Source organism: Maylandia zebra, linkage group LG6 (assembly GCF_041146795.1).
Source record: "Maylandia zebra isolate NMK-2024a linkage group LG6, Mzebra_GT3a, whole genome shotgun sequence".
NCBI classification, from domain to species: Eukaryota; Metazoa; Chordata; class Actinopteri; order Cichliformes; family Cichlidae; genus Maylandia; species Maylandia zebra.
Genome location: NC_135172.1, coordinates 11,580,390 through 11,598,215, shown reverse-complemented (window position 1 = coordinate 11,598,215; position 17,826 = coordinate 11,580,390). Strand labels below are relative to the sequence as shown.

The window sequence follows — 17,826 nt, the reverse complement described above, 5'->3', positions numbered from 1 at the left end:
ATGAATAACTTCTGTTATTTTCAGACCATTTGATGAATAAAAAACACATTTTTGATAGCAAAAGATTTCTTTAGAGGACAAAAATGACCCAAGGACAACACAAGGGCTAAAGATAAAGTTTATTATTCTACTTGTAATACAAAATGTTTGTTACATGTTCATAAATATGAAGTCTGTCCTATAAATCTCCAATGGATTTATGATGAAGACATTTTTGACTTTACAAGAAATTGAGTTCAACTGTTTGTTTGTTCTTTAATGCAATTTTTAGAACAATTTTGCTGGCATGTTGGGCAAAGCCTGAGATAATGATGACCTTTTAATGTGTCAAAGACACTTTAAGAAACACATTTTAATATATACATATATAGATAAAGAGCTGCTCTTGAGGGTTCCTCTTATCTAGTGTGAGACAGAGCCTGAGAACGATTGTCTCAACATAAAAAGCTGGTAACCATTACAAATGCTTTAGTTTCAGTTCCTATGAGGGTTTGAACGAAGCCTGTCAAGAGTGACCACAGTTTGTTCATACTCATCAGAAAAAGTAAATACAAGAAGTGAATGTAATACCAACATCATGAACAGAACAATTTAAGTCCAGATGTGTTTTTATATTTTATCTTCTTTAAGTTGATGTGTTGTACAGGCTCTAGGTGTCCACAGCCTGGTCATTGAGTTTTATTGATAATCATAAAATAAACTCACTCAGGTGTTGTGTTGTCTCTGAAGTTGACAACAGCGTAGGGGACATGCTCCTGCTCTTGAAATGACTGAACAGTGGAGTAGGGATGTTCTGTTTGGATCTTGGACAAGTTGATCTCGCTGTAGTCAAGTTCCTGCTCTGCTGGTTGAGCTGAGATGTCGTCATGCTGGGGTCCAAAATTTACCTGATAAAAAAGAGAAATAACATGTTAATAACATGTTAAAAGGGGCTAACGATGGCTCCCGGGCCTGGCAGATCCCCATGTACTAAATAGAAGCGAAGAAGTTAAAGAATGGAGAACAAGGAGGGAGGGAGGGTGGAGCATGTAAACAAGAATGATCAGCTTGCAGAACTGGGGGAACCTATATAGATGACAGCTGGAACTACGGTGTTTGTAGGGGTAGTCCTGCTCCTGAAATTCCAATACATAATCTCCAATATTTGTTAAAATGAAGCTGCTCTGTCATGCATGAAGGAATAATCTAGATAGATCAAGGGGATGTTCCTCTGTTGTAGAAGAATTATTGCATTTATTTTGTTTACCTGCTCCAAGTTTTCCATTGTTTCACTTGTTGATGATTGGCTAGAAGTTCTCCTTTTTCTGGTTAATGAAATAAGGGAATATGAAAGTGAACAGATGGTGTCAGGTCAGTGTGTGAATGACAGTTTGAAAGAGAACACAGTGATGCTCACCTAACACACCAGCAGACAGTGAGAAGTATTAAAACCAGCAGAGCTGCAGAAACTCCTGCAGCTGCTGGTGTCCATGTTCCTGTGATACTTTGGACAGTGAGAGTCTTTGGAGCAGAGCTGATATCTTTGTTGGTTTTCACAGCACAGGAGTAGCTTCCTGCATCCTCCCTGCTGACTGGGTCTAGGATCAGATGTTTGTTCTGGTTCTCTCTCGGGGTCAGAGGTCGACTGTTCAAGTACCAAATGTAGTTTGTGTTGTCAGTCAGAGGACAGCTGGTGCTGCAGGTCAGTGTGACTCTCTGACCCTCTGTCACCACTGCAAAAGGACTCATCTTCACTCTCAGCTCTGAAAAACACTTAAACTTGTCAGTAACTGTAAGAGATATTTTATGTTAAGTGTTTCTTATAAACAGCAGGTTGGTGTTTAGCGTCAATGTTACAAAGTGAGTGAGAGAATATTTTTCTTTTACAAATATGAGAACTGTATTAGGTTTAAGAAAAGAAAACTAAATAATTTAGTAAAGATTTTATTGTAAAGGATAACATGAAGAGCTTTAACTCTATGTAGGAGATGACAGATTTAATTGCTCACATAACTTAACATTTGTCTGTCTGTTCTTTCTCTGTTTGGGGACTGATAACCATGCATGGACTGAAACAGAAAAATTAGACTAAAAAAACCTTTCATCACTGACTGAATGAGGAAATAAAATTGCATCAGTTTGTATAAACATCTTGAAACGTCTGATGACTCCATCATGGATCAGGTTGTGTCTCCTTGACCAGTTTGCATAGATGAATGATGGTGCTTCATGCTGTTTGTAACCCAAAATGAGCCCACTGGCAGTAAATGGTCCAAGGGCCACAAATCTTAGTGTACGTGTGACAGCTGTGACATTACTGGAGGACATTTTTAGTTGTAAACCCGAGTGGATGAACCATAATCAATGGATTTATGAACTGGAATTCTGGCTGTGTTGGACTGAAACCTGGAAGAGGTTTGGTGATTTTGTGCTGAGTCTCTGCTTCTCCTTGATGTTCTCTCTCCTTCAAAGCAACACAAGACTACATTTAAAGTCTAAAGTTGTGGACATTTTCAGTAACAATAAAGCTGAAAACTTGTGTATAAATATTACATCTCTAAAATCGTTCTCACAGATTGTTCTAGTCCTTATGCTAACACATACCTGGGAACTATTTTCACCACTAAAGTAACAAGTGCAAACATAGGTGAGCAGAGCTTCTGTTAATTGCCATTAATAGCTAATAATTGCAGCTAACTCTGGAGTTGCTCGTGGATTTCATCATCAAGTTGAAACCTTGTAGTCATGCAGCTGTAGGCTGTTAGAGCTGGGTGAGTCTCCCCACTACCAGCTTAGATTAGTTTCTGTTAGCTTATTTGAGTAACACACAGGACTAACTGGGATCTAAACAATGAACAGTGAGTCAAACAAGCTGTAATTACCTGTGACAATCAGAGTAACTCCAGGAAAATCAAACTGTTTCACTTCTTCATTTTCTGTTGTGATGGTGAACCTGTATTCTGCTGAGTCATCTCTCTTCAGCTTCTTTAATCTGAGGATGTGTTGGTTCTTCATGCTGTCATCATACTCCACATGATCTGCATCCTCAGTCAGGTTCCTCCTGATGTCCTCCTCAGCATTTCTCTTGACTTTATACCAACATTTAGACTTTATCTGCTCGTAGTCAGGATGTGAGTATTTACTGGAGATGTTGACTGAAGATCCTTCCAGAGCACAGATTCTGCTGTGGACATAATTCAACGCCCAGCAGGAATCATTGAAACCTGAAATATCAATGAAACAGAGAAGAGATATTTTAACTTAATTAGTCAAATCAGTTTATTTCTATCACACATTTAAACACAACAACAAGTAAAAAGCACTTTAAAGTATACTTAGAATAAAAACAACCAAATAATTAACAAAAGCAATAATAAAATAATAACATTAAATATATATAAAAGAAGAAAGAAATACACTGGGCAAAATGACAGACTGAGTTACTCTTGGGTGAGACTGAAAAAGCTGAGCAGAAGTCAGGAGATGAATACTGTTAGTATCATAGATGAGCAGATCTGAAGAGGGAGAGTTTTGGATCTGCAGCTGAGAATTGTGATGTGATCACCAACGTTTTAAAACTGATCCTGAACTTTACAGGAAACCAGTGTGATGATTAGTCTTAATTGCAAGAAGTGGTGGTAATACTTTGTAAGTGGAGAGACAGTAAGTTTACTCACAGACGTCAGCAGAGCGCACATCCTCAAGACCTTTTACAGCACAAGACAAACTGTCATGATTAGATCTGGAAACTAGAATCTGTTTTCCCTCCTGCACTGTAGGCTTTCTGGTCTCATACCACACAAAGGAAATCAGAGGCTCAGTCAGAAAACAGCTGCTGTTACAGGTCAGTCTGATGTGACCTCTGTGTTCAGCAGGAGTCCTCTGGACATGAATTTCTGTTGGGAGATGATGAACACATTTTCCACCAGTTCATCTCTGTCATGTCAAATAAATCAACAAATAAAAATGAAATTTCAAAGTGCAGTTTGTCCAGAACTTCACCTCTGGGATATGTGATGGAGCAGGACTCGTCCACTGATGTCTGCTGAGAAGAACACATTCTCCCTTTAGCATAGGTCACACTGAAGCAGGTCTCTGTGATGGAACCTGAGAAAAACCAACAACTTTCCGTAAATTCATTAGAGTCTGAAGAGTAAAGTGTTTGTGTTTAACATCTCATAACATGATGAGGAGGTGTCCATCGTGACTCACCCACAGAGACTTCAGGGGCTCTGAGATGCTCGTAGCCTTTGACAGCACAGGAGTATGTGACTGCTTCCTCACTGCTGAGCAGCTCTTGGTACCAGGGAGACCAGTCCTCATAGAGAAACTCTCTGTTCTTGTACCAGATGTAGGCTGCAGGCTTTTCAGTCAGAGGACAGCTGCTGCTGCACATCAGTGTTACTGTCTGTCCCTCTGTGGCAGGAATCACCTTTACCTGCAGCTCTGAGAGGTCACATGACCAACATGAATACACTGATCATTCATAAACTCATTCATTTGTGATGCATTTGTAAAAAGAACTGTACCTGTAACTTGGAGATGAATTCCACTTTGTTGGCACTTTGATCTGTCAGCAGTTTTAATGCAGCAGTAAAAATTTGCATCTCTCTCTGTCAGATTATTGATTGTTAGAGTGAAATTACTCTCTGCTGACATGCTGTACTTTACATGTGTTTCCTCTACTGAGAACTTTATCTTGGAGACAGTATCGTGTCCAGTGTACCAGCCATTTCCTGCAGTGGGATGTTGATGTGAGCAGGGCAGATTCACTGATGAACCTTTCAAGGCACAGATGCTGTTTGCTTTTCCCTGAACACCTTTAACACAACATGTGATTAGAAAACATGGTGAACATTTATGCTAACTTTCTTTTCTGTGCTAATCTGTGATGACAGCATGTTACTGTGAAGGATCACAATCTGGTGCTTTGATACACTTGAGAGTTCAGAACAGTAAAAGTACAAATCCTGTTAACTGTCAATCTTCTGTTCTCTAAAATCATTTTGTAACTTTCTGCAGGTTTGACACTAAAACTCCTGCCTTCCACAAACAGCATCACAGTCATCATGAGGAGGAGAAACAAATTATTCCTACCTGAGAGACACAGAATGAAACCCATGAACAAACATCCAGCTTCGGCCAACAACATGGCTGCTGTAGATTTTCTCTTCTAATGAGAAAGTTGATGTATGATGATTGTAAAGAGCCGATCACTGCTGCTCTCAGAGTTTGGAAAATATCAGAAACATGAATGTTAAAAATCAACATCTGTCTACCAGGAATCACTGACTTGTGTGAGTGTGTCAGCAGACAAACTGCATTCAGCTTTAACACCATCACTTCCTCATTTACTTATTTCCCCCACAAAGAGCCCTCTAGTGAAGAATCCATGTATTGACCTCAAATAAATGTATTTTCTATTTCTTGTCATCATTATTAAAATTATAATATTGTTTTTTAGTTTACAAAATGTAAAAATTGCAATATCATTAAATTTCACATAAATATTTTGTGTTTATTTACAACAAAAAACCTTCAGTGATAACAATGAGAACGTGAAGATGTGAAGCTGTTTGTTGTTGTTAATTTAACAGATGTTAAACCTCCAAACATGATGTCTTTAATGTTTTAATTTTTGACACAAACAATGTGAAAGATTTTTATGTTTGAAGCTGCAAATCACCCAGAAAGTAACACAACACGCACAACTATTGATAATGGATTGCATATATATAGTGCTTTTCGAGACCCTCAAAGCGTTTTATGATTCCACTATTCATTCACACACTGGTGGAGGCAGCTACAGTTGTAGTCAGAACAGAAGCGAGGTTGCTGTATCACGCCCCTCTGGCCATCACCAGTAGGCGATGTGTCTTGCCCAAGGGCACAACAACAGAGACTGTCCGAGCCGGGGCTCGAACCGGCAACCTTCCAATCACAAGACGAACTGCCAACTCTTGAGCCACGATCGCCCTATTCAACACAATCATGCCAGACATTGGCTGTATCCCAATTCAGGGTCTGCAGCCTTAAAGTACGCAGCCTCAACGGTCCTCAAGGGCCGCGTACTTAAAGACCGCTTAGGCTGGAAGTGCGAGGCTTGTGTAATGGGACGGTCTAGCCTCCGTTGCGCTGCCCAGGTTGTCTAGCAACCATGATACTAACAGCTGGAAACGTTTCATACAGCTTTGTTTGACAGAAATGAAGGAGAAAATCTTTTGTTCATTTGTTTGTTTCTTTCTACATGAGCTTTGATCATTCTCTGTAGGATTAAGCTCAGCTATTGAACGGAGTATATTTTAAAGTAAAGGCTTTAAAACCAAGTTAGTACAAACGTCACTAATGTCACATAACTTTGCCGACATGTGGCCAACAGTAATGTTTTAATGTTCTTCATTATTAAACATTTGCACATAAATACGTGACATAATATTCAGTACTTACTTAAAGTTTACTCTTCGGGCGCCCCTCATCCGCCGTTTTTTTCGGCAAAATTATCCACACCCACCGCCGCACTATGCATTCTGGGATCTGTTGGGCCACGAAGTCTACACTGCCACAGCCTTAAAACTCAGGGAAATGAAGGATGCATTTCAGGGCCGCATTTCGAGCAGCCTTTGAATTGGGACAGCCTTTGGCGCGCCGCTGTGACGTAATCGGCCTTGAAATGCGTACTTTAAGGCTGCAGACCCTGAATTGGGATACAGACATTGACACCACATAATATCATCAGACATCTTTAAATTGAAAATCAGGTATTTGTACAGCAGATGATGTTTTTTGTAGTGTTTGCTTTCATGTTGTTCTGTCTGTAAACACAATGAAATGCATGTGATGCAAAATACAAGACCTGCTAATCGTGTTACTTTAGGCGCTTTAGGTTTTCTTACTTTCTGGGTGATCATGTCTTCAGGTCGTTTTTTTAAGTTTGTTTTTTGAACCACAATATGACCTCAAACAATTTCATGTCTCTGCTTTCACCATCAACGCTGACAGATACATGCTCTTCCACTTATATGGTTAGAGTTCACAAGGAAGGTGGAGTTTATCACAGTTTCCACAGGGCAAGAGGTGAGGCGACCCTGGACAGCCCAACAGTCTCTCACAGGGCAAACACAGAGAGAAAGAAAACTAGATGTACTCACACCTGTGAACAAACACAGGAAGAACATGTGAAGGCAAAGTCCCAGACATGAAGCCACGAGCTTGTTAAAGCGAGACGACCACCATAACCACTGCACCACCACACAGACAGAGCTTTCATGAAAACACAATGAAATTGTGGCTCGTCACATGTTTAACTGAGATCATTTGTCACTGAAAAATTATAAAGCCAAAAATTCTGGAAGAAAAATAAACAAACAATTCATTCAAAGTAGATTCAGTATTTTGTCAAATATCTCATGTAATACATTCTTCACTAGAGGGCTCTTTGTGGGGCAAATAAGTAAATGAGGAAGTGATGGTGTTAAAGCTGAATGCAGTTTGTCTGCTGACACACTCACACAAGTCAGTCATTCCTGTTAGACAGAAGTTGATTTTTAACATTCATGTTTCTGATATTTCTGAAACTCTGAGAGCAGCAGTGATCGGCTCTTTATAATCATCATACATCAATCCTCCCGGTCCCGGGAGGATTACTATGAGACCGCGAGCAACCAGCTTACACCAGCTCAAGCTTTCTACAAGATGTTAGGGATCATTATAGTGCCACCCGACTCACCCAGCGTTTCCACTTCACAGCAGGAGCAGCCACAGCCGAGTCATTCCTTGTCACATTCTGCCAGTGCTGCTTCCTCTTCTACTTGGAAGCGGCGAACGTGCCGCCAGCACTCACGGCTCCGGCAGGAGCCTGGGACTCTTCTCGACCAACCGCCTAGGGTGAGTGACAAAGTCCCCCTACATTCGCCTTCTGTGTCGAGGGATAAACGTACCGTTTCCCCCAAGGCCGCTAACGTCAGCTTCATGAACTCTAGATCTTCTGTTCCTCCTGTTCCTGAAAATGACAGTATTCATTTTGAGAGCGATCGTTTCCACTTTGGTTCAAAAGACTGTGCTTCTGATGCTCCTTCGGACCCAGGAGTTAGGACTGTTTCATCTGGAACTGTTTATTCTGGGGCTATGTCAGCTCAGTTAGCCGCCCGGCCCGAAGCTCAGTTAGCCGCCCGGCCCGAAGCTCAGTCGCCACCTCCACCACATTCAGCCTCGCCTCCCATAGCACAGTCACATCCACAGCCTGACTTACTACAAACCTTATTTCAATCCTTAGCCCAGTCAATAGCTCAGTTGGTAGAGGAATCATCAGCCTTATCGTCAGCTCGGTTTCCAACTTCACAACCATCATTTTCCCCTACACCTCCGGTACAGCAAGCTATGTCTATCCAACCCTTACAGAACTGTTCCACAACCTTGAATCCTAATCAGAGAGACAAACCAAACAATATTGCTATCAGTCCTCAAAAGCTGGCCAGTTCTGAGACTGAGATTCACTCCAGGGCCTCCCCAGAGGCTGGGTTTCAGCCCCCAGCAGACTCTGGACCCCTGGCGGTTAAGAAGCCAGCTGAGGACCGCACCCGGCCGTTGCTGCCTGAGCAGACTCAATGCTCTGTGCAGCTGCAGTCTGCCATGTGTTTGCCAGAGGCCCGTGTGCCTGGTTCTGTTCTGTCCCTGCCAGAAGCCCGTGTGCCTGGTTCCGATCTGTCCCTGCCAGAGGCCCGTGTGCCTTCTGGTTCCGATCTGTCCCTGCCAGAGGTCCCCGCGCCTGCTGGTTCTGTTGCGTTCCTGCCAGAAGCCCGTGTGCCTGCTGGTTCTGTTGCGTTCCTGCCAGAGGCCCGTGTGCCTGCTGGTTCTGTTGTGTTCCTGCCAGAGGTCTCCGCACCTGCTGGTTCAGTTCTGTGTGTGCCAGGGGCTCCAGTGCCCACTGGTTCTGAGACTGTTTTTGCTGGGGGGCCCGAGGAGCCCGTCCAGCCTCCTTCCTCGTCAGCTGGGGGGCCCGAGGAGCCCGTCCAGCCACCAGCTGCTCCACCAGCAGCCTCATCCACGCTTGCAGCAGCAGTTTCATCCATGCCGTCACCTGCTGCAGCGCCTCCGTCTGCATCCTCCACGCCGTTGCCTGGCCCGGCCTCTGCTGCATCCTCCACGCCGTCGCCTGGTCCGGATTCAGCATCCTCAGCGTCGCCTGGTCCAGCGCATGCTTCGGCTTCATCCGCTTCACCTGGTCCAGCCACTGCTTCATCCTCGTCTGGTCCAGCCTCTGTGTCTTCATCCTCGTCTGGTCCAGCTGCAGCGTCTTCATCCTCGTCTGGTCCAGCTGCAGCGTCGCCTGGCCCGGCTTCAGCCTCGTCTGGTCCAGCCTCCGCTTCACCTGGGGCTGCAGGGGCCACGCAGCCTTCAGGTCCCCTACTACCACCTCCACATCGTCGGTCATCTGCCTGGCCGCCTGTTGGGCATCTCCGCCACCGTGGACGCCCTCCTGAACGCCGCCACTGCCTTCCACGTGGCCGGCCTCCGGACTTGTTTCCACGCCGCTGTTGCCGTCCGCACGGTCGGCCCCCAGAACTGTTTCCGCGCCGCTGTTGCCGTCCGCACGGTCGGCCCCCAGAACTGTTTCCGCGCCGCTGTTGCCGTCCGCACGGTCGGCCCCCAGAACTGTTTCCGCGCCGCTGTTGCCGTCCGCACGGTCGGCCCCCAGAACTGTTTCTGCGCCGCTGTTGCCGTCCGCACGGTCGGCCCCCAGAACTGTTTCCACGCCACTGCCTACTGCGTGGCCGGCATCGGGACCGGCCCCGCTGCCATTCGCATGGTCGGCCTCCTGAACTTGACCATCTGGGCCTTTTTGGACTCTGTCCCTCCGTCCTGGGCCCCCTCCGCCCGCCCTGGTCGGGTGTTTTTCTTTTTCGGTTTTGGTCCGTTTTTGTGTTTCTGCTGGGCTGTCTGGAGCCAGCCCTTGAGGGGGGGGTACTGTCATGGTCCTGGGTCGGTGACCCAGCGCTTTTAGTTATCATTTTCTAGTTGATGATGATGATGATTATTATTGTTTGAGTTCTGTGTGTTATATTTGGTCTGCCTTTGAGTCTGTCTCTGTCTATGGTGTCACCCCATCTGTTTGTGAATCTGTCTGGTTAGTTCAATGTCTTGTCTGGTTCCATGTGTCTGAGTTTCCTGTTTTATTGTGAAGGTTTGTGTCATATGTGAGTGTGCTCAGGTTACGTTTCCCCTGTCTCGTCAGCTGTGATTTCTCCCAGGTGTGTTCCCCTCCTGTCTCTCATCCCTTGATTTCTGCCGTCTGTGTATTTAAGCCCTGTGTTTCTCTGTGTCAGTGTCGCGTCGTACCCTCAACTAGCTGTGTGTTCTGCTTCTATGTTTCCTAGTGTTTGGTCTCCTGCTCCAGTTTAGTGTTTCTTTCCAGTGTTTCAGTCCTTGGTTCCTCTGTTCTGACTTTTGGTTTTCTTTTGGTGAGTTTAGTTTGTACGAGGTTTTTCCCAGCAATAAAGCTGCGCCTTAAGTTTCACTTCCGTGTCTGAGTTCTGCATTTTGGGTCCACCACTCCTGCTTGCCTGCCACACAGCGATTCATGACAGTTCTTTTAAGTTTGTTTTTTGAACCACAATATGACCTCAAACAATTTCATGTCTCTGCTTTCACCATCAACGCTGACAGATACATGCTCTTCCACTTATATGGTTAGAGTTCACAAGGAAGGTGGAGTTTATCACAGTTTCCACAGGGCAAGAGGTGAGGCGACCCTGGACAGCCCAACAGTCTCTCACAGGGCAAACACAGAGAGAAAGAAAACTAGATGTACTCACACCTGTGAACAAACACAGGAAGAACATGTGAAGGCAAAGTCCCAGACATGAAGCCACGAGCTTGTTAAAGCGAGACGACCACCATAACCACTGCACCACCACACAGACAGAGCTTTCATGAAAACACAATGAAATTGTGGCTCGTCACATGTTTAACTGAGATCATTTGTCACTGAAAAATTATAAAGCCAAAAATTCTGGAAGAAAAATAAACAAACAATTCATTCAAAGTAGATTCAGTATTTTGTCAAATATCTCATGTAATACATTCTTCACTAGAGGGCTCTTTGTGGGGCAAATAAGTAAATGAGGAAGTGATGGTGTTAAAGCTGAATGCAGTTTGTCTGCTGACACACTCACACAAGTCAGTCATTCCTGTTAGACAGAAGTTGATTTTTAACATTCATGTTTCTGATATTTTCCAAACTCTGAGAGCAGCAGTGATCGGCTCTTTATAATCATCATACATCAACTTTCTCATTAGAAGAGAAAATCTACAGCAGCCATGTTGTTGGCCGAAGCTGGATGTTTGTTCATGGGTTTCATTCTGTGTCTCTCAGGTAGGAATAATTTGTTTCTCCTCCTCATGATGACTGTGATGCTGTTTCTGGAAGGCAGGAGTTTTAGTGTCAAACCTGCAGAAAGTTACAAAATGATTTTAGAAAACAGAAGATTGACAGTTAACAGGATTTGTATTTTTACTGTTCTGAACTCTCAAGTGTATCAAAGCACCAGATTGTGATCCTTCACAGTAACATGCTGTCATCACAGATTAGCACAGAAAAGAAAGTTAGCATAAATGTTCACCATGTTTTCTAATCACATGTTGTGTTAAAGGTGTTCAGGGAAACGCAAACAGCATCTGTGCCTTGAAAGGTTCATCAGTGAATCTGCCCTGCTCACATCAACATCCCACTGCAAGAAATGGCTGGTACACTGGACACGATACTGTCTCCAAGATAAAGTTCTCAGTAGAGGAAACACATGTAAAGTACAGCATGTCAGCAGAGAGTAATTTCACTCTAACAATCAATAATCTGACAGAGAGAGATGCAAATTTTTACTGCATTAAAACTGCTGACAGATCAAAGTGCCAACAATGTGGAATTCATCTCCATGTTACAGGTACAGTTCTTTTTACAAATGCATCATAAATGAATGAGTTTATGAATGATCAGTGTATTCATGTTGGTCATGTGACCTCTCAGAGCTGCAGGTAAAGGTGATTCCTGCCACAGAGGGACAGACAGTAACACTGATGTGCAGCAGCAGCTGTCCTCTGACTGAAAAGCCTGCAGCCTACATCTGGTACAAGAACAGAGAGTTTCTCTATGAGGACTGGTCTCCCTGGTACCAAGAGCTGCTCAGCAGTGAGGAAGCAGTCACATACTCCTGTGCTGTCAAAGGCTACGAGCATCTCAGAGCCCCTGAAGTCTCTGTGGGTGAGTCATGATGGACGCCTCCTCATCATGTTATGAGATGTTAAACACAAACACTTTACTCTTCAGACTCTAATGAATTTACTGAAAGTTGTTGGTTTTTCTCAGGTTCCATCACAGAGACCTGCTTCAGTGTGACCTATGCTAAAGGGAGAATGTGTTCTTCTCAGCAGACATCAGTGGACGAGTCCTGCTCCATCACATATCCCAGAGGTGAAGTTCTGGACAAACTGCACTTTGAAACTTCATTTTTATTTCTTAATTTATTTGACATGACAGAGATGAACTGGTGGAAAATGTGTTCATCATCTCCCAACAGAAATTCATGTCCAGAGGACTCCTGCTGAACACAGAGGTCACATCAGACTGACCTGTAACAGCAGCTGTTTTCTGACTGAGCCTCTGATTTCCTTTGTGTGGTATGAGACCAGAAAGCCTACAGTGCAGGAGGGAAAACAAATTCAGTTTTCCATCTCTCATCCAGACAGTTTGTCTTGTGCTGTAAAAGGTCTTGAGGATGTGCGCTCTGCTGACATCTGTGAGTAAACTTATTGTCTCTCCACTTACAAAGTATTACCACCACTTCTTGCAATTAAGACTAATCATCACACTGGTTTCCTGTAAAGTTCAGGATCAGTTTTAAAACGTTGGTGATCACATCACAATTCTCAGCTGCAGATCCAAAACTCTCCCTCTTCAGATCTGCTCATCTATGATACTAACAGTATTCATCTCCTGACTTCTGCTCAGCTTTTTCAGTCTCACCCAAGAGTAACTCAGTCTGTCATTTTGCCCAGTGTATTTCTTTCTTCTTTTATATATATTTAATGTTATTATTTCATTATTGCTTTTATTAATTATTTGGTTGTTTTTATTCTAAGTATACTTTAAAGTGCTTTTTACTTGTTGTTGTGTTTAAATGTGTGATAGAAATAAACTGATTTGACTAATTAAGTTAAAATATCTCTTCTCTGTTTCATTGATATTTCAGGTGTTAATGATGATTCCTGCTGGAGTTTGAATTATGTCCACAGCAGAATCTGTGCTCTGGAAGGATCTTCAGTCAACATCTCCAGTAAATACTCACATCCTGACTACCAGCAGATACAGTCTAAATGTTGGTATAAAGTCAAGAGAAATGCTGAGGAGGACATCAGGAGGAACCTGACTGAGGATGCAGATCATGTGGAGTATGATGACAGCATGAAGAACCAACACATCCTCAGATTAAAGAAGCTGAAGAGAGATGACTCAGCAGAATACAGGTTCACCATCACAACAGAAAATGAAGAAGTGAAACAGTTTGATTTTCCTGGAGTTACTCTGATTGTCACAGGTAATTACAGCTTGTTTGACTCACTGTTCATTGTTTAGATCCCAGTTAGTCCTGTGTGTTACTCAAATAAGCTAACAGAAACTAATCTAAGCTGGTAGTGGGGAGACTCACCCAGCTCTAACAGCCTACAGCTGCATGACTACAACGTTTCAGCTTGATGATGAAATCCACGAGCAACTCCAGAGTTAGCTGCAATTATTAGCTATTAATGGCAATTAACAGAAGCTCTGCTCACCTATGTTTGCACTTGTTACTTTAGTGGTGAAAATAGATCCCAGGTATGTGTTAGCATAAGGACTAGAACAATCTGTGAGAACGATTTTAGAGATGTAATATTTATACACAAGTTTTCACCTTTACTGTTACTGAAAGAGTCAAAAAGAAAATGTCCACAACTTTAGACTTTAAATGTAGTCTTGTGTTGCTTTGAAGGACAGAGAGCATCAATGAGGAGAAGCAGAGACTCAGCACAAAATCACCAAACCTCTTCCAGGTTTCAGTCCAACACAGCATGAATTCCAGTTCATAAATCTATTGATTATGGTTCAATTCTCTCGGGTTTCCTACTAAAGATGTTCTCCAGTAATGTAAAAGCTGTCACACGTACAGTAAAGTAATATTTTTACATTTCTGGCCGTTTGAACATTTACTGTCAGTAGGTTCATTTTGGGTTAAAATCTTTACTAAATTGTATATTTTTTTCCTTAAATTTAATACAGTTCTAATATTTGTAAAAAGAAAAAAAATGTTCTCAGTCACTTTGTAACATTGATGCCTAAAAACCAACCTGCTGTTTATAAGAAATAACTCTTACATTTATTGACCAGTCTGAGTATCTTCCAGAGCTGAGAGTGAAGATGAGTCCTTCTGCAGTGGTGACAGAGGGTCAGAGAGTCACACTGACCTGCAGCACCAGCTGTCCTCTGACTGACAACACAAACTACATTTGGTACTTGAACAGTCGACCTCTGACCCCGAGAGAGAACCAGAACAAACATCTGATCCTAGACCCAGTCAGCAGGGAGGATGCAGGAAGCTACTCCTGTGCTGTGAAAACCAACAAAGATATCAGCTCTGCTCCAAAGACTCTCACTGTCCAAAGTATCACAGGAACATGGACACCAGCAGCTGCAGGAGTTCCTGCAGCTCTGCTGGTTTTAATACTTCTCACTGTCTGCTGGTGGATCAGGTGAGGATAAAGACTGTTTCCTCTGTCAAATCTCTTAGGTTTCATCTAGAATTTACACACTAACCAGACACCACCTGTTCATGTTTGTATTCACTATTTTTCATAAACCAGAAGAAAGAGGAACTCTCACCAACCTTCAAGAAATGAAGATTTGGATGATTTGGAGGTGATAAAAATAAAGTACAGTTTTAGTACAACACAAAACATCAGTGTCATTCTATACTTTTTCATACAAGTCATTTTTAAGAGATGATACGTTTCTTATTCATTATTTAATCACATCATTGTTCTTTCTTAGTTTTTTGTCTTCTTTTAGTTTTTCTTCTGCTGACACAGAAATGTTATGTACCACATGTTTTAAGGTCCTGTACTCTACAGCAACAAATAATAGACCAGTCAGTTTTTTAAAAGCTTCATGATAGTTTTTTTTTAAAATGTCAGAGCAAATTATTTAAACAGACTCACTCACATAGTTTAACTCATATAGAAGATCTATGAATATAAGTTTGAATCTACTACTTTGGGCTAATTCTACCATCCAGCTGAGCTCTTAGTTGAAGGATCTGCAATAATGTATTCATTATTGTAAAAATAACAACAATCATCATCATCACTGAAAATGTAACTTCTCTGTTTCTTTGTTATCATTTAAACTTTGGTCCCCAGTATGACGACATCGCAGCCCATCGAGGAGAGCAGGACCTGAACTACCAAAGACTCCACGTCTACAAGAATGAAACAGATTCTCTCTACTCCACGATTCCTCCATCTCAGCCCCGAGAACAACATCATATCCACTACAAACCTGAGTATGTCTGAAACATTAATTACACTGTAAACGAGGGCTATATTGTTACAAAACTGTAGATTATTACAGACTGGGCTTTATAATAACCTGAATAAGATCCAAGTGGATTATAGAGTTCATTACTTTGTGTTTTGAATATAGAGGGCTGTGAGCTCCTTTCCAGATTCAGTGGATCAAATAAGGAAATTGTTTTTGTTTTTGTCTTATATTTCACATAGTCAGTCATCTTTTTTTAACTAGATCAAAGAGGACTTCCAGACAGTCTCCAAGAAGAACATCAGACAACAAAGAGCAGGTACAGAACTGGATTCAAACAAAAACATCTCCTCATCTGTCGTGTTTGTCTTCACCTAAAATAATCAAAAAAGTCTTCAGCTTTTTCAGTTTTCTCACAAACTCTACCTGAAGATTTTCTTTTATAGAGTTTTTATTAGATTATATACAGTTACACCATGAACATCATGTGACAGGGACACACTACTATTATATTTTGAGATACTACAAATGCCATACATCGACAATCATTAGGCTGATATCAGGCTTACATATTATTTTTGGACATTGAACAGACGTGAAGTTTAGCCCTGACTGTACACAGATTTCACTCTGATTTGAACTACATCAAAAAGCCATGTAGTATAATTTATGTTAATAAACTAGGAAATAATTCCCTGAAACGACCACTAAAAGGCTTGTTTACCACATGTTTAACACAGACATTTATCAGTTGAGCTCTACAAAGTGATGTTTATAATGCTCTGAAAGGAGAGTGAGCTAAAGATTTAGTTTAATATAAATGTATAATTACTGTCTCGTCTCCTCAGATGAACCCTGAAAGTATCTCAGCTCAGTCAGCAGAGCAGGATGATCATCACTACAGGAGACTGCACTTCAGTCAGAACCACACAGCTGATCTCTACTCCACCATGGAGCCACTGCCTGCTCACTAAAGAAGAGTTTGTTACCATGGTGATTTAAAGGAACATTTTGCGGAGAGTTTTTGTCTGAAATAACTTCAGTGTCACAGCAGAGACACCACAGCTGGTGTGTCTGTCAGTGGGTTTCACATATTGTACTAAAACAGACAACACAGGAAAGTAATTAACAGAAATATAGAAATACTTCAGCTTCACTTTAAAGAGGTCCAATGAAAATAGGAGACATGCTAATGATATTACTCTGTGAGCTTTGGTTTGTTTTACTTTCTGGGTGCTCTGCAGCTTTGACTGTAAAATTATTAACTCTGTTTCTGACGCAACATAAAACATCAAAGTCATCACGTCTGCAGGTTTAACTTCTGTCAAGTGTTGGGGTTTTTTTTTCTAAACCACAAAATAACAACTAAACCACATGTCTCTGTTCCCACTGTTACACTGACAGGTATTGATGAAAATATAATTACGTTTAATTACATTACATTTAATAATTTCCTATGTGTACTTTGTAAAAACTAAACAATAAAAAGAAAAAATGCAGCAAAGAAGAAAACAAATTCTAAGGAACATTCAATATGATGTCAGTGCATCGATTCTCCACTAGAGGGCTCTGCTTTGTGGGAAAGACATATGAGGAAGTGTTGCTTTTAATGCTGAATGCAGTCTGTCTGCAGACACACTCACACGAGTCACATCTTTTTAACCAACAACACAAAGCATCCCTCTGAAAATGACATAAGGGCTGAACTAACAACACGTAATAGAAGCATAACAGAATTTTCATGCTGGTGAGTATTTTTTTTAGGTAGGGGAGACCGGGGATAGTTGTAACATGGGTCAGTTGTAACTCTTCCAATTTCTCCAATCAGGGCTAAGTTTCAAATGATGTGACTCATCCTGTGCATGCCCAATTCAGTTCTGCTATCACATGTGAAAAATCAGCACATTTTGTCAAACACAGACAATTTCAAGGTTCAAGGTTCTTTATTTGTCACATGCATAGTTATACAAGTATAACACACAGTGAAATGTAGCCTGACACGCTCCTCGACATGTGCAAAAATTGGGGGGGGTGTAGAGGAAGAACATTATATATATATATATATATACATACATATAGTATATACACTGGGTGAATGTGCAGTAGTAGCAGCAAGCAGGTGAATTCTGTACATTAATATGAATAGACATCTGACTATTTTACGGGATAGACAATATAAACATATTTAAAATTAAAGGAATTGAAATGTACATTGTGCCTTGGTTTAGAGTGTCTGGAAGAGAGTCCTGTCTCAGTCAATTATAGATGATGTGAGAGGGCGGGTGTGT

General features: G+C 41.9%; 2 protein-coding genes across 4 annotated transcripts in view; one reads left to right on the top strand and one right to left on the bottom strand.

Annotated features, from left to right (window-relative positions):
- LOC112434948 (uncharacterized) overlaps window positions 1–17,065 on the top strand; it is a 36,279-nt gene extending 19,214 nt beyond the window's left edge. The window contains exons 1-9 of one of the 3 annotated variants that reach the window (XR_013098864.1): window positions 12,002–12,232; window positions 12,338–12,442; window positions 12,549–12,767; window positions 13,221–13,565; window positions 14,409–14,754; window positions 14,866–14,920; window positions 15,421–15,563; window positions 15,781–15,857; window positions 16,387–16,445. Coding sequence is in view for 2 of the 3 variants with exons in the window: in XM_076884653.1 (XP_076740768.1) it covers window positions 12,049–12,232; window positions 12,338–12,442; window positions 12,549–12,767; window positions 13,221–13,565; window positions 14,409–14,754; window positions 14,866–14,920; window positions 15,421–15,563; window positions 15,803–15,857; window positions 16,387–16,512 (1,578 nt within the window). In the remaining variant the exon portion in view is untranslated. Of the gene's footprint in view, window positions 1–12,001; window positions 12,233–12,337; window positions 12,443–12,548; window positions 12,768–13,220; window positions 13,566–14,408; window positions 14,755–14,865; window positions 14,921–15,420; window positions 15,564–15,780; window positions 15,858–16,386 lie in introns of those variants that run through there. The other 2 variants (XM_076884653.1, XM_076884655.1) reach the window with 2 other exon arrangements.
- On the bottom strand, window positions 124–5,277 carry LOC112434947 (B-cell receptor CD22). Its single transcript, XM_076885454.1, has 9 exons — window positions 5,077–5,277; window positions 4,509–4,799; window positions 4,192–4,425; window positions 3,982–4,086; window positions 3,657–3,875; window positions 2,862–3,203; window positions 1,397–1,742; window positions 1,247–1,304; window positions 124–887 (listed from the first exon to the last, which is right to left on the bottom strand). Exons 1-9 carry the CDS (start codon window positions 5,129–5,131, stop codon window positions 702–704), a joined length of 1,836 nt encoding a protein of 611 aa, XP_076741569.1. The 5' UTR covers window positions 5,132–5,277; the 3' UTR covers window positions 124–701.
- Window positions 17,066–17,826: the final 761 nt, after the last annotated feature.